Source organism: Passer montanus, unplaced genomic scaffold (assembly GCF_014805655.1).
Source record: "Passer montanus isolate IOZ18808 unplaced genomic scaffold, ASM1480565v1 scaffold128, whole genome shotgun sequence".
Lineage (NCBI taxonomy): Eukaryota > Metazoa > Chordata > Aves > Passeriformes > Passeridae > Passer > Passer montanus.
In genome coordinates this window covers 233,602-246,819 of record NW_024359610.1, presented here as the reverse complement: position 1 = coordinate 246,819, position 13,218 = coordinate 233,602, and the positions used below count along the sequence as shown (strand labels likewise).

General features: G+C 44.1%; 1 protein-coding gene across 3 annotated transcripts in view; it reads left to right on the top strand.

Annotated features, from left to right (window-relative positions):
* The first annotated feature begins 2,900 nt into the window (after positions 1-2,900).
* Positions 2,901-13,218, top strand: part of TANC1 (tetratricopeptide repeat, ankyrin repeat and coiled-coil containing 1) — a 58,333-nt gene continuing 48,015 nt past the window's right edge. For 2 of the 3 annotated variants that reach the window (XM_039698647.1, XM_039698646.1), the window contains exon 1: positions 2,901-3,008. Coding sequence is in view for 1 of the 3 variants with exons in the window: in XM_039698645.1 (XP_039554579.1) it covers positions 3,134-3,356 (223 nt within the window). In the remaining 2 variants the exon portion in view is untranslated. Of the gene's footprint in view, positions 3,009-3,118; positions 3,357-13,218 lie in introns of those variants that run through there. The other variant, XM_039698645.1, reaches the window with a different exon arrangement.

Sequence of the window (13,218 nt, the reverse complement as noted above, 5' to 3'; positions counted from 1 at the left end):
GCAGCTGCATGGTCTTTCATCTCCAGGTGGCTTTAAAATCATTACAATCTACTACCTTAAAATCAGTAAATTGAGGATTAATACCAGATTATTATGTTGCATGAGAATGAATCTGCTGGGATAAAAGCATCTACATTGAATGGAAGCCTCTAAAATGTATGAATTACCTTCCTTGAAAGCACCTTCCAAAACCAAGAATTGGAATAGTAGGTTAAGATGAGAAGCATGAACTAACATAAACAACACTGAAGCTGAGCTGAAAAAGGGAGAAACTCTGATTTCTAGTTTCTCTAGCCTCCAGCATATATGTTAATACAATGAACACTGCTGCCATTACATTTCAGTGTGATCTGATTCCTGTTTTCCTAAAATAAAAAAAGCTATTAGAAGCTTGCATGGTAAGTATGAGACTAGAGGAGAGCCATAACCTTTGTGAGAAGAAAGAAGGAAGAGCTGAAGAATTTCAGTGGCTAGGAATGGATAAATCATCTGAACAAATGAGTGGAAGGAGCAGAGGGCAGAGCAGTTAAAGCAGAACAGCTGTGAGCTAAATACTTCCCAGAAGGAAGCTACTGATGAAAGCAAAAACCTTTACGTTCCTGGTATCAAAAGCATTGCTCTACTGTGACAAATTGGGAAGTACTAGGATCCATTGTGAGCTTTCCTGTGAAGCAGCAGGACCTAAATCCAATTGACTGTAAACACTATTTCAAAACTTTTGGATTCATATCTAGAGGAAGAGAGTGCCAGCGCTGGACCTGCTGAGGAATAGATCCCACAACAGCGGAGTCATAGCTCAGTTTCTTGTCTCAGATTTCAGAGACAAAATGATAAAATGCTGCCCAAACTTCTGATATTTCCTCTCAGAAGGAAAATTCCTTTATTTCCAGATATAGGCCTCATCACACTGGCAAAATGTAGGGAAGAGAATGTGATTGAGAGGATTCTCCACTGGAGAAAAGACACTGTGCTGCTGGCTGAGGTGCACACAGCATCCTCCCCTTGCTTTGGAACCCATCTTCAGCTACCAAATTGCTGAAGTGACAGGGAAAGAAGAATAATGTCACTAATTGCTGTTGGTCTTGTCACCCTGAGGGCTTTGTCTCTGGTTCCTCTGCTCTTCTGACACCAAACAAGGCAGTTATGGCCAACGTTCTGCAGGCTTATGTATCAGCCTGTCACTTCTTTCTGAACGCATACATGGATTGTCTTTGTGCTCCTTACAGACACATTGGAAGACATTTTGTGAAATGCTTGCATAGTGTGGAAAATATTCTAGAATACTCTGGCACTGTAATTTTGCAGTTAAATTCAGATTTGTTTTGTCATGATGAATTACATATGAAAATCAATCAGAGTTTGCACAGAAAACAGCAAATCCTTATTTATCCACTTATAAATGTATTTTGGATTGTCCCTACATTTTCCTTTTTGGTGTGAGGAGGATTCATTTTTGTATTTAATTATGTGAAATTGTAGAGGTTGTGTGTAGCAAGGCTAAGCACTTTGGCCTCTATGCAGTGAATAGCTGCAGTATTGGACACTTGGGGTGGAAGAAGCAAGCAGCCTCAGGTTGGGAGAGAAAAACATGTCAGCTGAGTGTTTCTGCTGACATTTTTGATTGATGTGCTCATAACAATGGCATGCAGATCAGCACTGCTAAACCTGTGTTATACTTAACATAGTTAATACCACCGGCACTTCAGTGCTAACCCCACTGAGGTAAGACAGTTATCTATCTACGTGTGGCATTCCCAGCCAGAGATAATGCTCTTTGGTGGCTACTTTGGTGCAGCTCATTGGGGTTACCACGGGTGCCCCACAGTAAAATTACCAGTACCTCGGATTTTTTTTCATAAGCTACCATCTGAGATGTCTTTTTGAGGAGCTAAATATTTTAATGCTCTTGCTGCCTGGCATCGTCTTCAGCCTTCAGATCAGTTTTGTGGAATTCTTCTGCAGTCTCTCATTCTTCAGTATCTTGGAAAATATGGATGGATAGACTGGGAATGTCATTCAGTGCTGTATTCAGACGTAATGCCACCTCTACACGTCTCGCTGATCCCTCATTTGTACAAGTAAAGAACACATTGGCTTCTCTTGGAGCAGCAGCACTGATGTCATGTGGTTTTGCCAAGGCAGCCCCATACCCTTTCGAAGGTGCTGCCTTTCCAGGATGCAGTTTGTCTTTTTCTGTCTTGTGGGCAGGGCCATGCTCCTTGTTCCTACACCTGGCATTTCGGATCTGGCTGTCTGAAATGCCTTGCACGGTCCAGTTCAGAAAGTAACTTGGATCAGTCTGAGATCTTCACAGAATCACAGAATGGGTCCGTTTCAAAGCGACCACAGTGGCTCATCCGGTCCAACCTCTCTGCTCACTCAGGGTCATCCCAGAGCACATGGCACAGATTGTGTTCAGACGGTTCTTGAATACAAGCGCCTATGGAGGGAGACTCCACAACCTCTCGGGGCAATCTGTACAAGACCTGCCATTATTATTTATAGTATTTATATTATTTGTATTCCACTCGTCTTTTGCCATGTGCAGTTTTTATAAGCTCCGATGCGATTACTTTCAAGCTCCTGATGGAAGGCCGCTTTGGTGGAAGTGGATGGCCTCCGGTGCGGGGCTCGGGGCAGGAGCCCCCAGCCCCGAGTGTGCCAGTGGGCTCTCCGGAGCAGAGCTCAGCCGGGCAGAGCGCACGGATGGTGGGGCGCTCCGAGCAGCACACGCTCCGCGGGCCCGGGCACGGCTCTGCGGTCGGTGTTCGTGGAGCGGCACCGCGGTTCCGGCAAGGGCGGCCCGGCCGAGCGGGCAGCGCGCTCGTGTCTCCGCAGCGCTCCAGCCCGGCCCCGCTCCGCCCCAGCCCGTCCCGCGGGAGGCGGGCGCTGCCGCCGCCCCTCCCGTGAGCTCATCCCGCCGCCGCGCCTGCCCAGCCCGGAGGAGCCCGGAGCAGCCCGGGCTGGGCCGCGCGCGGAGCCCGAGGCGAGGGGCCGGCCCGCCCTGGGTGAGACCTCCCTGCCTCTCCTCTCCTTCCCTTCCGCGCCCCGCGCCCGGCCGGGCCGGGGGCTGCGCGGGGTCGGCGGGCGCGGACCGCCGCTGAAACTTTCTGGCGGAGGAGCGTGTGCGGGCATGTCGGGCAGGCACGGGCCGGGGCCGCGGCCGGGGCCGGGGCCGGGGGCAGGGCGCGGAGGGGCGCGGCCCGGGGCCCGCGGGTGGCCCACGGCCCGGGGGTGGGCCGGGGCCGGTCCGGTCCGAGGGAGGCGCTGCCCGGGCGGGGCCCGGCCGGGATTTCCGCCTCCCCGGCCCGCACTCTCGCGTTTCGGTGACTGGGGCGGTTTTCATGCCTTTACCAGTAAAGATCTGGGGAGGAAAAAAAAAAAAAAAAAAGCTGCTTTCTGCAAAACTTGGTTTCTTGGTGGGGTTTGGTTTCGGTATTAGAAGGCGAGGAAGAGCCCCGGGAAGAGGCACACGGCCCGGGCAGAGCCAGGCTGCGGGTTCGGCCGTGCGCGGGCAGAGGCGGGGATGGGCTGGGGTGCGGTGGGATGGGATGGGGTGCGGTGGGATGGGGTGTGGTGCGGTGCGATGGGATGGGGTGGGATGGGGTGGGATGGGATGGGGTGCGGTGGGATGGGGTGCGGTGGGGTGCAACACGTGCGTGTCTGTGGGCAGCGACCTTGTTTTGACGGCTGGAGCAGAAGGGCCTGCCCTAGAGGTCATGCTGGGATCTCAAGCATTAAATGATAAAACGATAACTTGATTAGTTTTTAATATGTGAGATACTGATAGTGTATAGTAACAGTGTATTTTAAAGCAGACTTTCTTAAAGCTTTCTGATTTCTCAGTATTTGTTTACCATAGTCCCATAATGCATATTTGTTGGATAGGGGACTGGGTCCTGAGTTCCTGTTTTCAGAAGTAGAATGTGGCTGGAGAGATCTGTGTGAGGTTGGACCCCGGGGGATCAGGGCGGTGTAGATGCGCCTGGGTGTGATGCAGGACGTGTCCCCTGCCCGTGGTCCCTGCTCTGCAGCCCCGCGTTTGGCCGGGTGGCAGTGGCACCCCCTGCTCTGCCTCGCATGGCGGTTTCTGACGAAGCCAGTGCTTTTGCACATTTGGAAAGCTAACAGCTGAGGATGTGGGAGGTTTACTTTGGGCTTCTGTGACTGCTGGGTGTAAAAACAGTTGGCAAGAGGTTTGTTCACTGGTCTAGAGTATTTTAAATGTTTTACTCATCCAGCCTACTTCAGAGTTTTGCAGGATTATTCAGTATATGCAGAAGTCCTGTGTTACCTTGTATTTCTGATAGCTGTTCCTTAAAAATAACCTGATACTTGAAAATACCAGGGAATTAGGGAAATAAGTGTGATGCCTTAGATCTTAGAAAATTTCTTCCCACTGTTGAAAAATGAACTTTTCCCATTTGTTCTGATCTGTTGTATAAGTGCTGTTCAAGTGAAAAATGGTAATATATTATTAAATAGTGCCAGTGAGCAAGGTAAACACAAGTACTGCTTCTTTTTGCCACTGCTCGGATAATGTATTCAGTGCTTCATTTATGTGGATGCTCTGAAGTTCTGGTTGCCTTGCTTTCTCAATGTAGCTAACCGTTGGAATGTCCAAATGGTGATGAATTATATCTGCTTTAGAGCCAAAACATATTTGGTTCATGGCCAGAGTTGCTCAGCTTCCCATAAGAGCATGTAGGAAAAAAGACATTTTGTGTGTATGACCACAGTCCTGAAGTTGATGCCATGGCAACTTTGTGATCTGAATTATATGTTGGAAGGCAGCTGAGCAGTCTTAGCAGAGGTGTTTGTTTTTCTTTAGCTGAACTTCTTCCTCTTATCAAGATTAAACCTTTCTTTGAAGGTGAAAGATTATTTAGCAAACTTTCAAACTCCTGTGCATGAAAGAATATCAGCCTCATCTGTTAGTTATTTGTAAGGACACCTATAAATATTTGTAAATTGTAATTTCTATCCATTGTTTGAAAATTAATGTTTATATGTAGGGATGCTGTTTCGACTAAAAAGTGGTATTTCTGGCTCTGTCAGGAGCTAGATCTTCATGTTTTCCAGAAAAATAGATAAAGGTCAGCTTTAGGTTTTGTGTGTGGGAAAGTCTGAGAAAACTGGGTTAGTTCAAATCTTTTTGTTGCTTTCAGCTCCCTAGACTTGATGTGGAGGTTGGACAGTTTTTTTATCACAGAGCTGTGGCAATGGAAAAAAAAATCTCAGCATATGGCTTAACAAATGTGTAAGGTCTTATTTCTTAACAATATGTTTGTGTATAGGAAGCACCACTGTTAGAAAACTGACCTCTGAGTATTGAAGGTGTAGTGTAACACCAGACTGAAAAAACCCCAGAAGCAACCTCTGGAACATCACGTGATCCTCACTGCATTTGGTTTTGTGTTTAACTTTAATTTGATAAGTGCATCTTTTTAAAAAATTTATTTTTAATAAGTTTGTTTTTGTGGAGCCTTAACCTCTCTGATCTTGTCCTGAAGGGAAGTAAATAAAGGGATCAGTTTCTCATTAATGCAGAATATTTATTGTGAGTCTAATGTTAATATGTCTGTTTGCTGTGCTGTCTCTTACTATCCTTTCCTTTTAAAATTCATTGTTTAGCATGACTGAATTAATCCTTCAGTATTCATTGTACTTGAGAAGTTCTGTAGAGGTATTTCGACATGCTAAATTGACTAGATTATTTATCTAAGTATAAAACTGTAGAGCTCAGGGGATGATCTCTTTGCTGTGTTTGGGCTCTCCACAGATATTTTGGAGTCCTCTGTGGTGTCCATCTCCTGCTCACTGAGGTGTAGGAGAGTCTGAACTGAAGCACAGGTTTTATTTCACTCAGTTTGTGCTTCAGTCAAACAGGGTGCTTTTGGTCTCCTTCCATAACTAAAATGTCCTCTTGCTCCCCATCCCTGTCTTCCAGCTTCATAAGCCTTCAGAGGTTTATCCAGTGTAGTGATTTCACATTTTTGTGCTGTGTACGTGATACATCACTGTGTAGGCTTTTTTCATCCATCATTGCCACTCCTGCTTCTTGAAGTATATGCATTCTAGTTCATGGAATTACTTTAACTTCTAAAAGCCCTATTTCTTTTGCTGTGTTTCCAGAATTTTGGTTTTGCTCCCCACCTCACCAAGAGGAGGCCTGCTAAGCCATAGGCTTAATCTGTAAAGGTACTTTGTTACTGGAATATTCAGCTTTGCAATATCTTAGCTCCAGTGCTTGGCCTCCTTGTGTAGGTATGGAGATACTCCTGTGCCTGAGGGATGTTCATTAGTGTGGGAACAAAGGGCAGCTGTGCCTGTGAGAGGTATTTCTCCACTGAGTGATTGGGAGCATTGCTGGCACCTGGGCTTTGTTTCCTGAGGTGGTGTCACCAGTTTAGTGTTTCACACATTTTCTCCTCTCGATCTGGAATACTAGTTTCTAATGAGGGTGCCAGTTTGAAAGCAGAAGTTCCACTGGCTTTTGGAGTGACCAGGTGTGCAGATCAGCCAGCTTGGCAGATGTGAGGTGTCCCGTTGGTGTCTTGTCCCATGGGACAAGTCCTTGGGTGCAGAGAACAGTTTGCTGTCAGCCTCATGGCTGGTGTGACACCTCAGCCTGGGATTCTTGCTGGGCTGCAGAAGTGATGTTCAGTGATGGCAGCGGTGAGTTCTGCCACAGAAATTTAAAATGTCTGAAAAGAAATTTACTGAAATTTCACTGTCTGTGGTCAAGTCAGAAGCTGCCTTGACAGTCTTGATGCTGTTGAAGTTGGTGGCAATGCTCACTGAATTATGCCTGTCTGACCTTTTTCTGTAAATACTCTGTGTCAGTAGGTGCAGGGGTTACAGTTTGCAGTGTTTGTGAGGTGACTGACTTGATGAGAGGCACTCTTTGTGAAGCTCTTCTCAGGTACTTTTGCAATATAAATGGCCAAAATAATTTTGGGAATGCAGGTGGTCTAGAAGTCATCTAGTTCTTCCTCATGTGTGTTAGGGAATTCAGCTGTATCTAGATGTGTATGAAATTGAAAAACTCTGTGCAGCTTAAAGTTCTAGTGATCTTAAATATTGCAACTACAAAATAAATATGTACAATATTTATAATAATATTATAAAGTATTATTAAAATATATACAAAGTTACAGATATATATTTTGAATATGGAGTGTTTTTTATCAGCTGCCCTTAATTCATGGTGATGTAAGTTAGAACTTGTGAATTATCATTAAATACAGGTTTTCTCCATGTTTTAGAAACAGGATGGTCTTAAAAAAGAAAAAAACTCCACAGCCTACAGTAGAATTGTTCGCAGTCTCATTTCACTCTGCAGCAGAATTGCCCCGTGATTAGTGATGCAAGTGTAAGTGGAATTTATCACCTTTTATTTTTAAGAAAAGGGCCCAGCTCTGTCAGAATGAGCCCACGTAGGGGGTGTGCCAGGTGCCAGTGGCGCACAGCCCACCTGCCACAGAGGTGTCACAGCTGTCAGGGCCCGGGGGATCTGAGGGCAGCTCGGGACAAGCCGTAGGCACACGGACATGGGGCAGTGTGGAGTGTGGCCCTGGAAGCGTGGAGCTGCAGGCAGGAGCCCGAGTGCTGAAGCTCCTTGTCCCTGACTTGTTTCTTACCTTTCTGCTTTCCTGTGCCCCTGTCTAGCTCAGACAAATCTGAATCAGAATATTCAGGAATGCCAGTGTTTGCAGCAAAGCCCGAAGAGTGTAAGAAGCCTTTTTGGCTTGATGCTGTGGTGAGTGCTCTCCTTCTGATGGCCGGGCACCCTTGGCACAGTGGAGCCTCTGCCTGCCCTGTGGATGTCACTGGCTGTCACATACACCTGCTGAGCAGTGGGAGCTGGTGTCCCCTGTGCCCTGGAGCCCTTCAAGTGCATTTTCAGAAGTGTGTAGGATGAGAGCGTGAGGGGCTGCTGCTTGTTTGCTGCATATTTCATACATTTGATAATTAACTGCTTTAAGACCAAAGGATTCTGTAAAATGTTTGCTGCGCTATGCTGCAGTTGTGTACATGGTATAGGTTGTTCTTTTGTGTCGTTTCTGTTAGCTAGTGGGTTTTTTTTGGTTTATTGTTTGGAGGTTTTTTGCTTTCTTTTTTATTTTTTTAAGACTCGATCTTAGTCATGGTTAAATTTAGCTCCAGCAGGAGAGAAGCTGGAGCTTGTTAGCGCACAGGAAATGCCCTGGCAGGAGGTTTTTTATGTGTATGTTTGTGTGTAAATGTGAACTCCACAGCTCCACGATGGAATCGGGCCTGTGGACCTTTGGGTAGGTCATAGTGGGTTTACATCTTTAAATGTTGTCTTAGATTCTGGTGGAATTTCGCTACATTAAGTAGTAAATATGTCTTGTCAAAAACTGGTAGTTTGAAGTTAATTCCAAAGCTATCACTCTTAAAAGAGCAGAGGTGTTGAATTGCTGAAAAGACAGTTCAGATTTTATTTGCTTAAGCTTTGTTATCTAGAAAAATACTAGATTTTGTGTAGTCTAAAGATTGTGCTTTTCTCTTTTCAGTAATTTACAATTAAATTAAATTACAATAAACAATTAATCCATTTCTGTCTTAGTAGGTGTCCCTTCCTTAGGATCTATATTTCTGACTTTAACAATTAAGTATTTGAACAATATCCACATAAGAGTAAATAGAAGCACAATATAACATTTGCTTTTTGAAATTTAAATGAGGTGGAAGTTGGTAGAGGCTTGGGTGTTTTTCTGTCTTGTGTGGGGTTTTTTTTTCTTCTGTGTTGCATGAGGTTTTTTGTTGCTCATTTTTTTTGTTGTTGCTTTTGAACAAGAATGACAAAACACAAAATATTCTTAGTGTGAGTTTTAGGGAGACTGGTTTTGTGTTTTGCACCAGAAATGCCTTTGAGTTCAGTTGATTATTTAGTTAATATGCTTCAAGGTCTGTTTTACACTGGGTTAAATACCACTGTGCTCACAAAGGGATTATTTTTTTTTTGTGTGTTAGTAAGGACTGAGTTCCTGGATTTTTCTACAAAATTTTCTAGCAATTGAAAGTTTGAAGAGGAATATTGCTGCCACACAATGTAGGCATGGTAGGATAAAATTTTCAGCACTTCCCAACTACTGATACAGAATGTTTATGTCATGCAAGAATTCCTTTGAAAAGTTAGGAGACTTTGTGACAAGAAATAAAGGGAAGACTCTCCTTTGCTCTCAGATAGACTATACTTGGCAGAGGTAGAATGGAGTATAGGAACATTGTGCCTTCTAGCATCATGTACTAATCTGTTGTGCAGTCCAGAATTCAGTGGTGCTGGTATATCCACAGAGAGCTGGTGTGTATGTTTTTGTTTATTTATTCTCTGTCTAAGGCATTCTTTGTGCCACTGTGGTATGTCACCAGATATTTTCTGTGAGTTTGCAATAAGCCACCCAGTGATTGATGGCAGCAGCTTATAAAGTGTTTTATACTCATTTTGAGGTACTGGGCATAGTTTGAAAGTCTGGGGGGAAAAAAAGACCTAATTAATACTGGTTTTTTCCCTCACCAAAAGTGTTGCACTTTGTCCTTTAAAGACAATAAGGAAAGAAGAACAGAAGTGACATTAAATTATTCTTTTCTGCTGAAGTTCAGAGCTTGGTAAAAGTCTGCACCAGAAGAATATGCTGAATGGTTTGTCAACTCCTCCCATGCCTGTGCGGAAGGTTCCCCCAAGGCTCTTGCACTCTGTGTGCAGTGTGTGCCACCAGAGCTGCCTTGGGTCTCAGTGGGGATCTGGGCTTCTCCAGAAAGCTCCTTTTGTGCATCCCAGGCATCTGCCTCACTAGCATTTGGGGAATCTCACACTGTCCTGCAATCTGGTAGAAAAAAGTTTATTTTCTACCTGTTTTCATCATCTCTGCTATAATAGGAAAAACAGGTGCTTTTATTCTCTGTGAGTCTTGCTTGAGCCTCCGTTCTTCAATTCTCAGCCTTCCCCAGGAGAAAAACTGAAACAAAAACTGAATTTTGTTCCGTTGCAGTATTTCTTCTGTTGGCAGGATTTGGACCTGAGCGAGTTGTTGGTGTTGCATCGCTTCTCTTGGTATATCAGTGAACTCGGCTCATGTGGTGTACAGTGGGCTGGTAGCATCTCAGGAGCAGGTTAAGGGGAGGCAGTAGGCATTGTCTTGGCAAACTTGAAAGATTTACACTGACTTCAGATTTTAATGAATAATTACTTCTTCTTTTTTTTTTTTTAAGTATAAAAGTTTGTGTTCCACTAGTCATGTTCTGCCTGTGAGGATTTAAATTTATTTGGTTTGGACACTTGTCTGTGGAAGGAATGCTTTTTGGCATCTGAATTAGAAACTATAGTGGTGCTTGGCTGTTTAATTACTGAAAACAACAGGACAACTGTAAAATTTTAATAAATAAGGGCTTGCTGGGCATTTAATATTTTTGGTAAGAGCATGTAGGATCTTGTCTGCACCAGGGAGTTATTGCAGGATGGGGGAGGATGTGAATGTGAAGCACTTTCTCCCTTGTATAGACAAGCCTTTAATTTTTCTTGAGTGAACTCTGGGATGTTCTGGGTATTCATGTTCTTATCCTTAATTTGAGCTCTGCAGCGGCTGACAAGGAGTTAGTTATACTGCAAGCCTGTGTCTGGTTCATGTAAATAATCTCCCTGGTTTGGGGCCTGTGTGTGTAAAGAGAGCCCACCCATGGGGTGGGGGGAGGCCTTGTGTGTGATGCCACTGGGGCAGGAGTGTGCAAACAGCCGACATTGGTGCTGTGGCAAGGTCTCACTGGGGCAGGAGTGTGCAAACAGCCGACATTGGTGCTGTGGCAAGGAATCTCAATGCCGCTGCACTGTACACTGAAATGAGAAGTGATTCAAGGCAAAAGGAATTGGGAGAACCTGCATGTTAGTGTTTGCTTGTGGTTACACTACAGAAGAATGCCTGAGCCTGGTCCATAAAATAACACAAGCAGGTAATTAAAAATTGAAGGTTTACATTTCACAAGAGACAGAAAAAGGCAGCGTCCCGGGATCTGAGGTGGAAAGCAGGGAGAGTAATGTCTTTGTTTTGCGTCATTCTGATGAGTGAAATTTCAGGAAATAGCCAAGCTAATCAAACAGTTTGTTGTGATTTGAGGGAATGGCATTCCTTCCTTCTGTATCTGCTGTGAGATCATTCTTTTTTCCTACGTCATCTCCTCTGTAGGCACAGAGAAGATGAATCGCATCTGGCACAGCGCAGCAGGAGCACAGGGCTGACCCCACTGGCTGTCTTGTAAAGGCTCCACCTGTATGACCTTGAGGAAACTGGGCTTTGCTCCTCCTTGGGGAAGTGGAAATAAGATTGTTCCCTTCCTGCAGGCTGAGGTTGAAGAGGCAGTATAGGTACCCAACATACTTTCTGGATTATGTGACTTCAATGTCTGTTCTTTAGGCATCCTCAAAAATGTTAATGTTTCATTCCAAAGTTTGCTAATTTATTTTGTCCACAAAGATATATACCCTTCTTCCTGTGTGTGTGTGTGTGTAGTTGTGCAGTTGTGCTAGTGTGTCCTGGATAGTCCAGTATGTTTGAGCTTTGTGTTCCTTGTGTTGCTGCTCGTTCCCACATTTTAGGGTCACTTAGCACTTGCTATTCTTCTATTATTTTTGGAAGGAGGAGGGTTGCAGGAGGTACTGTCATGTTATATTAATTTTTATTAACTGTCTAATCCAAAACCAGCACAGGGATCAATTTAGACAGTTATGTTCTCTGAAGGAAGTAATTTTGCTTTGTGTCTTTGATAGAGGTTTCCAAGATTTTCTTGTGACTTGCCCTGACCAGGGGGCTGGACCAGATGACCTCCAGAGGTTCTTTCCAACTTTAACCATTCTGTGACTCTGCCCTAGTCCAAGAAGTCCTAATGAGTCCTAATGTTTCCTTTCTGTCATTTTGGATGTTTCAAGCTGTTGTTGCCTGCATATTGCTCTACCTCCAGTAACTAAAGCTAAGGATAGTTATCCTGAGGAAGAAAGCATCAGTATCAATTTGACGTCAGACTAGTGTATTCTAAAAGCTACATTAAAACCTTCAGAAGTGTTTACATAGTAATATATATGTTCATCTCTGCCTGTGAAGCAGGAAGTAAGTAACGTGTTGTTTGTGTACAGATTTTGGACAGAGCTCTGCATTAGTTTTCTAAAAAAAGTGAGTGGCTGTGATTCCCAGCCATTTCAAGATCAGGTATTTTGTGATTTAGATTTATAGAAAACATATTGTTCCAGAATTTCCAAGGGTAGCTGACGTGGAGGAGCAAAGATTGACACCAAATACAGCTGTGTGTTCTGGTCTATGTTTAAATAGAGATCTGTAGTGTTAGGAGAAAACTATTAGTGAAACAGGAAAAAAACTCCATGAAAAAAGCAGACAATCCTGAAAATCCTGAAAATACCTGATAAGGATGAACAATACAGGAGATTTGGAACTAGATATGATAAGGAACTAAAATAGAAAGAAGCTTTGAGTTTTATCAGCACCATCACATGTTAGCATTCAAGGAAATACAGCTGTCATTAGTGTGATGTTTCTTTAAAAAAATATAAATCTCAGGCATAGAGATTTAGATTAATTGAAAACCTGCAAAGTAGCTCTGATGATGAAAAAAAAGTCACCTCTTTTGTATTCTGGACATAATACTGACCTTGTTTGGGGTTTTGTTTGGATGAGTTAGTTTTAATTTTGTTTTATAAGTCATAACTGAAGAAAGGGGAGCCTCTGGAAAAAGGTAGATGGCTGTGGTCTTGGCATTTTCTCTGGAGAGGCTCAGCAGAATGGGAACAAAAAGTGTAAAACACCTCTGCTTGGTCAGAAAAGCTGTGAACGGGTAAGATTTTCAGGTTGTGTTGACAGCTGCTGCTCTTTGCCAGTGTAGCCAGACAGGTGATTCCACTCGTGATTCTCCATCTGCACAACTGCTGAATCCTTGGGCTTGGTTCAGACAGGGCTTGCGACCTTTGGAGGGAATACTGCTGGCTTGTGAGTGCTCTCCATCTGCTTCAGTGAAGATCAGTTTCTTCAGGGCTGTTACAAGTAGTGGGGAGCACTAATCTCTGAAATTATGATAAAGAATAATTTTTGCAGTGTCTGGCACCTGCCCAGGATTTTTGGACAGCAGTCAAGTGAAGCGACCAGCTTTTCCTCTGTGTTGGCAGCCCTCAGGGAAACTGGCCAAAATAAT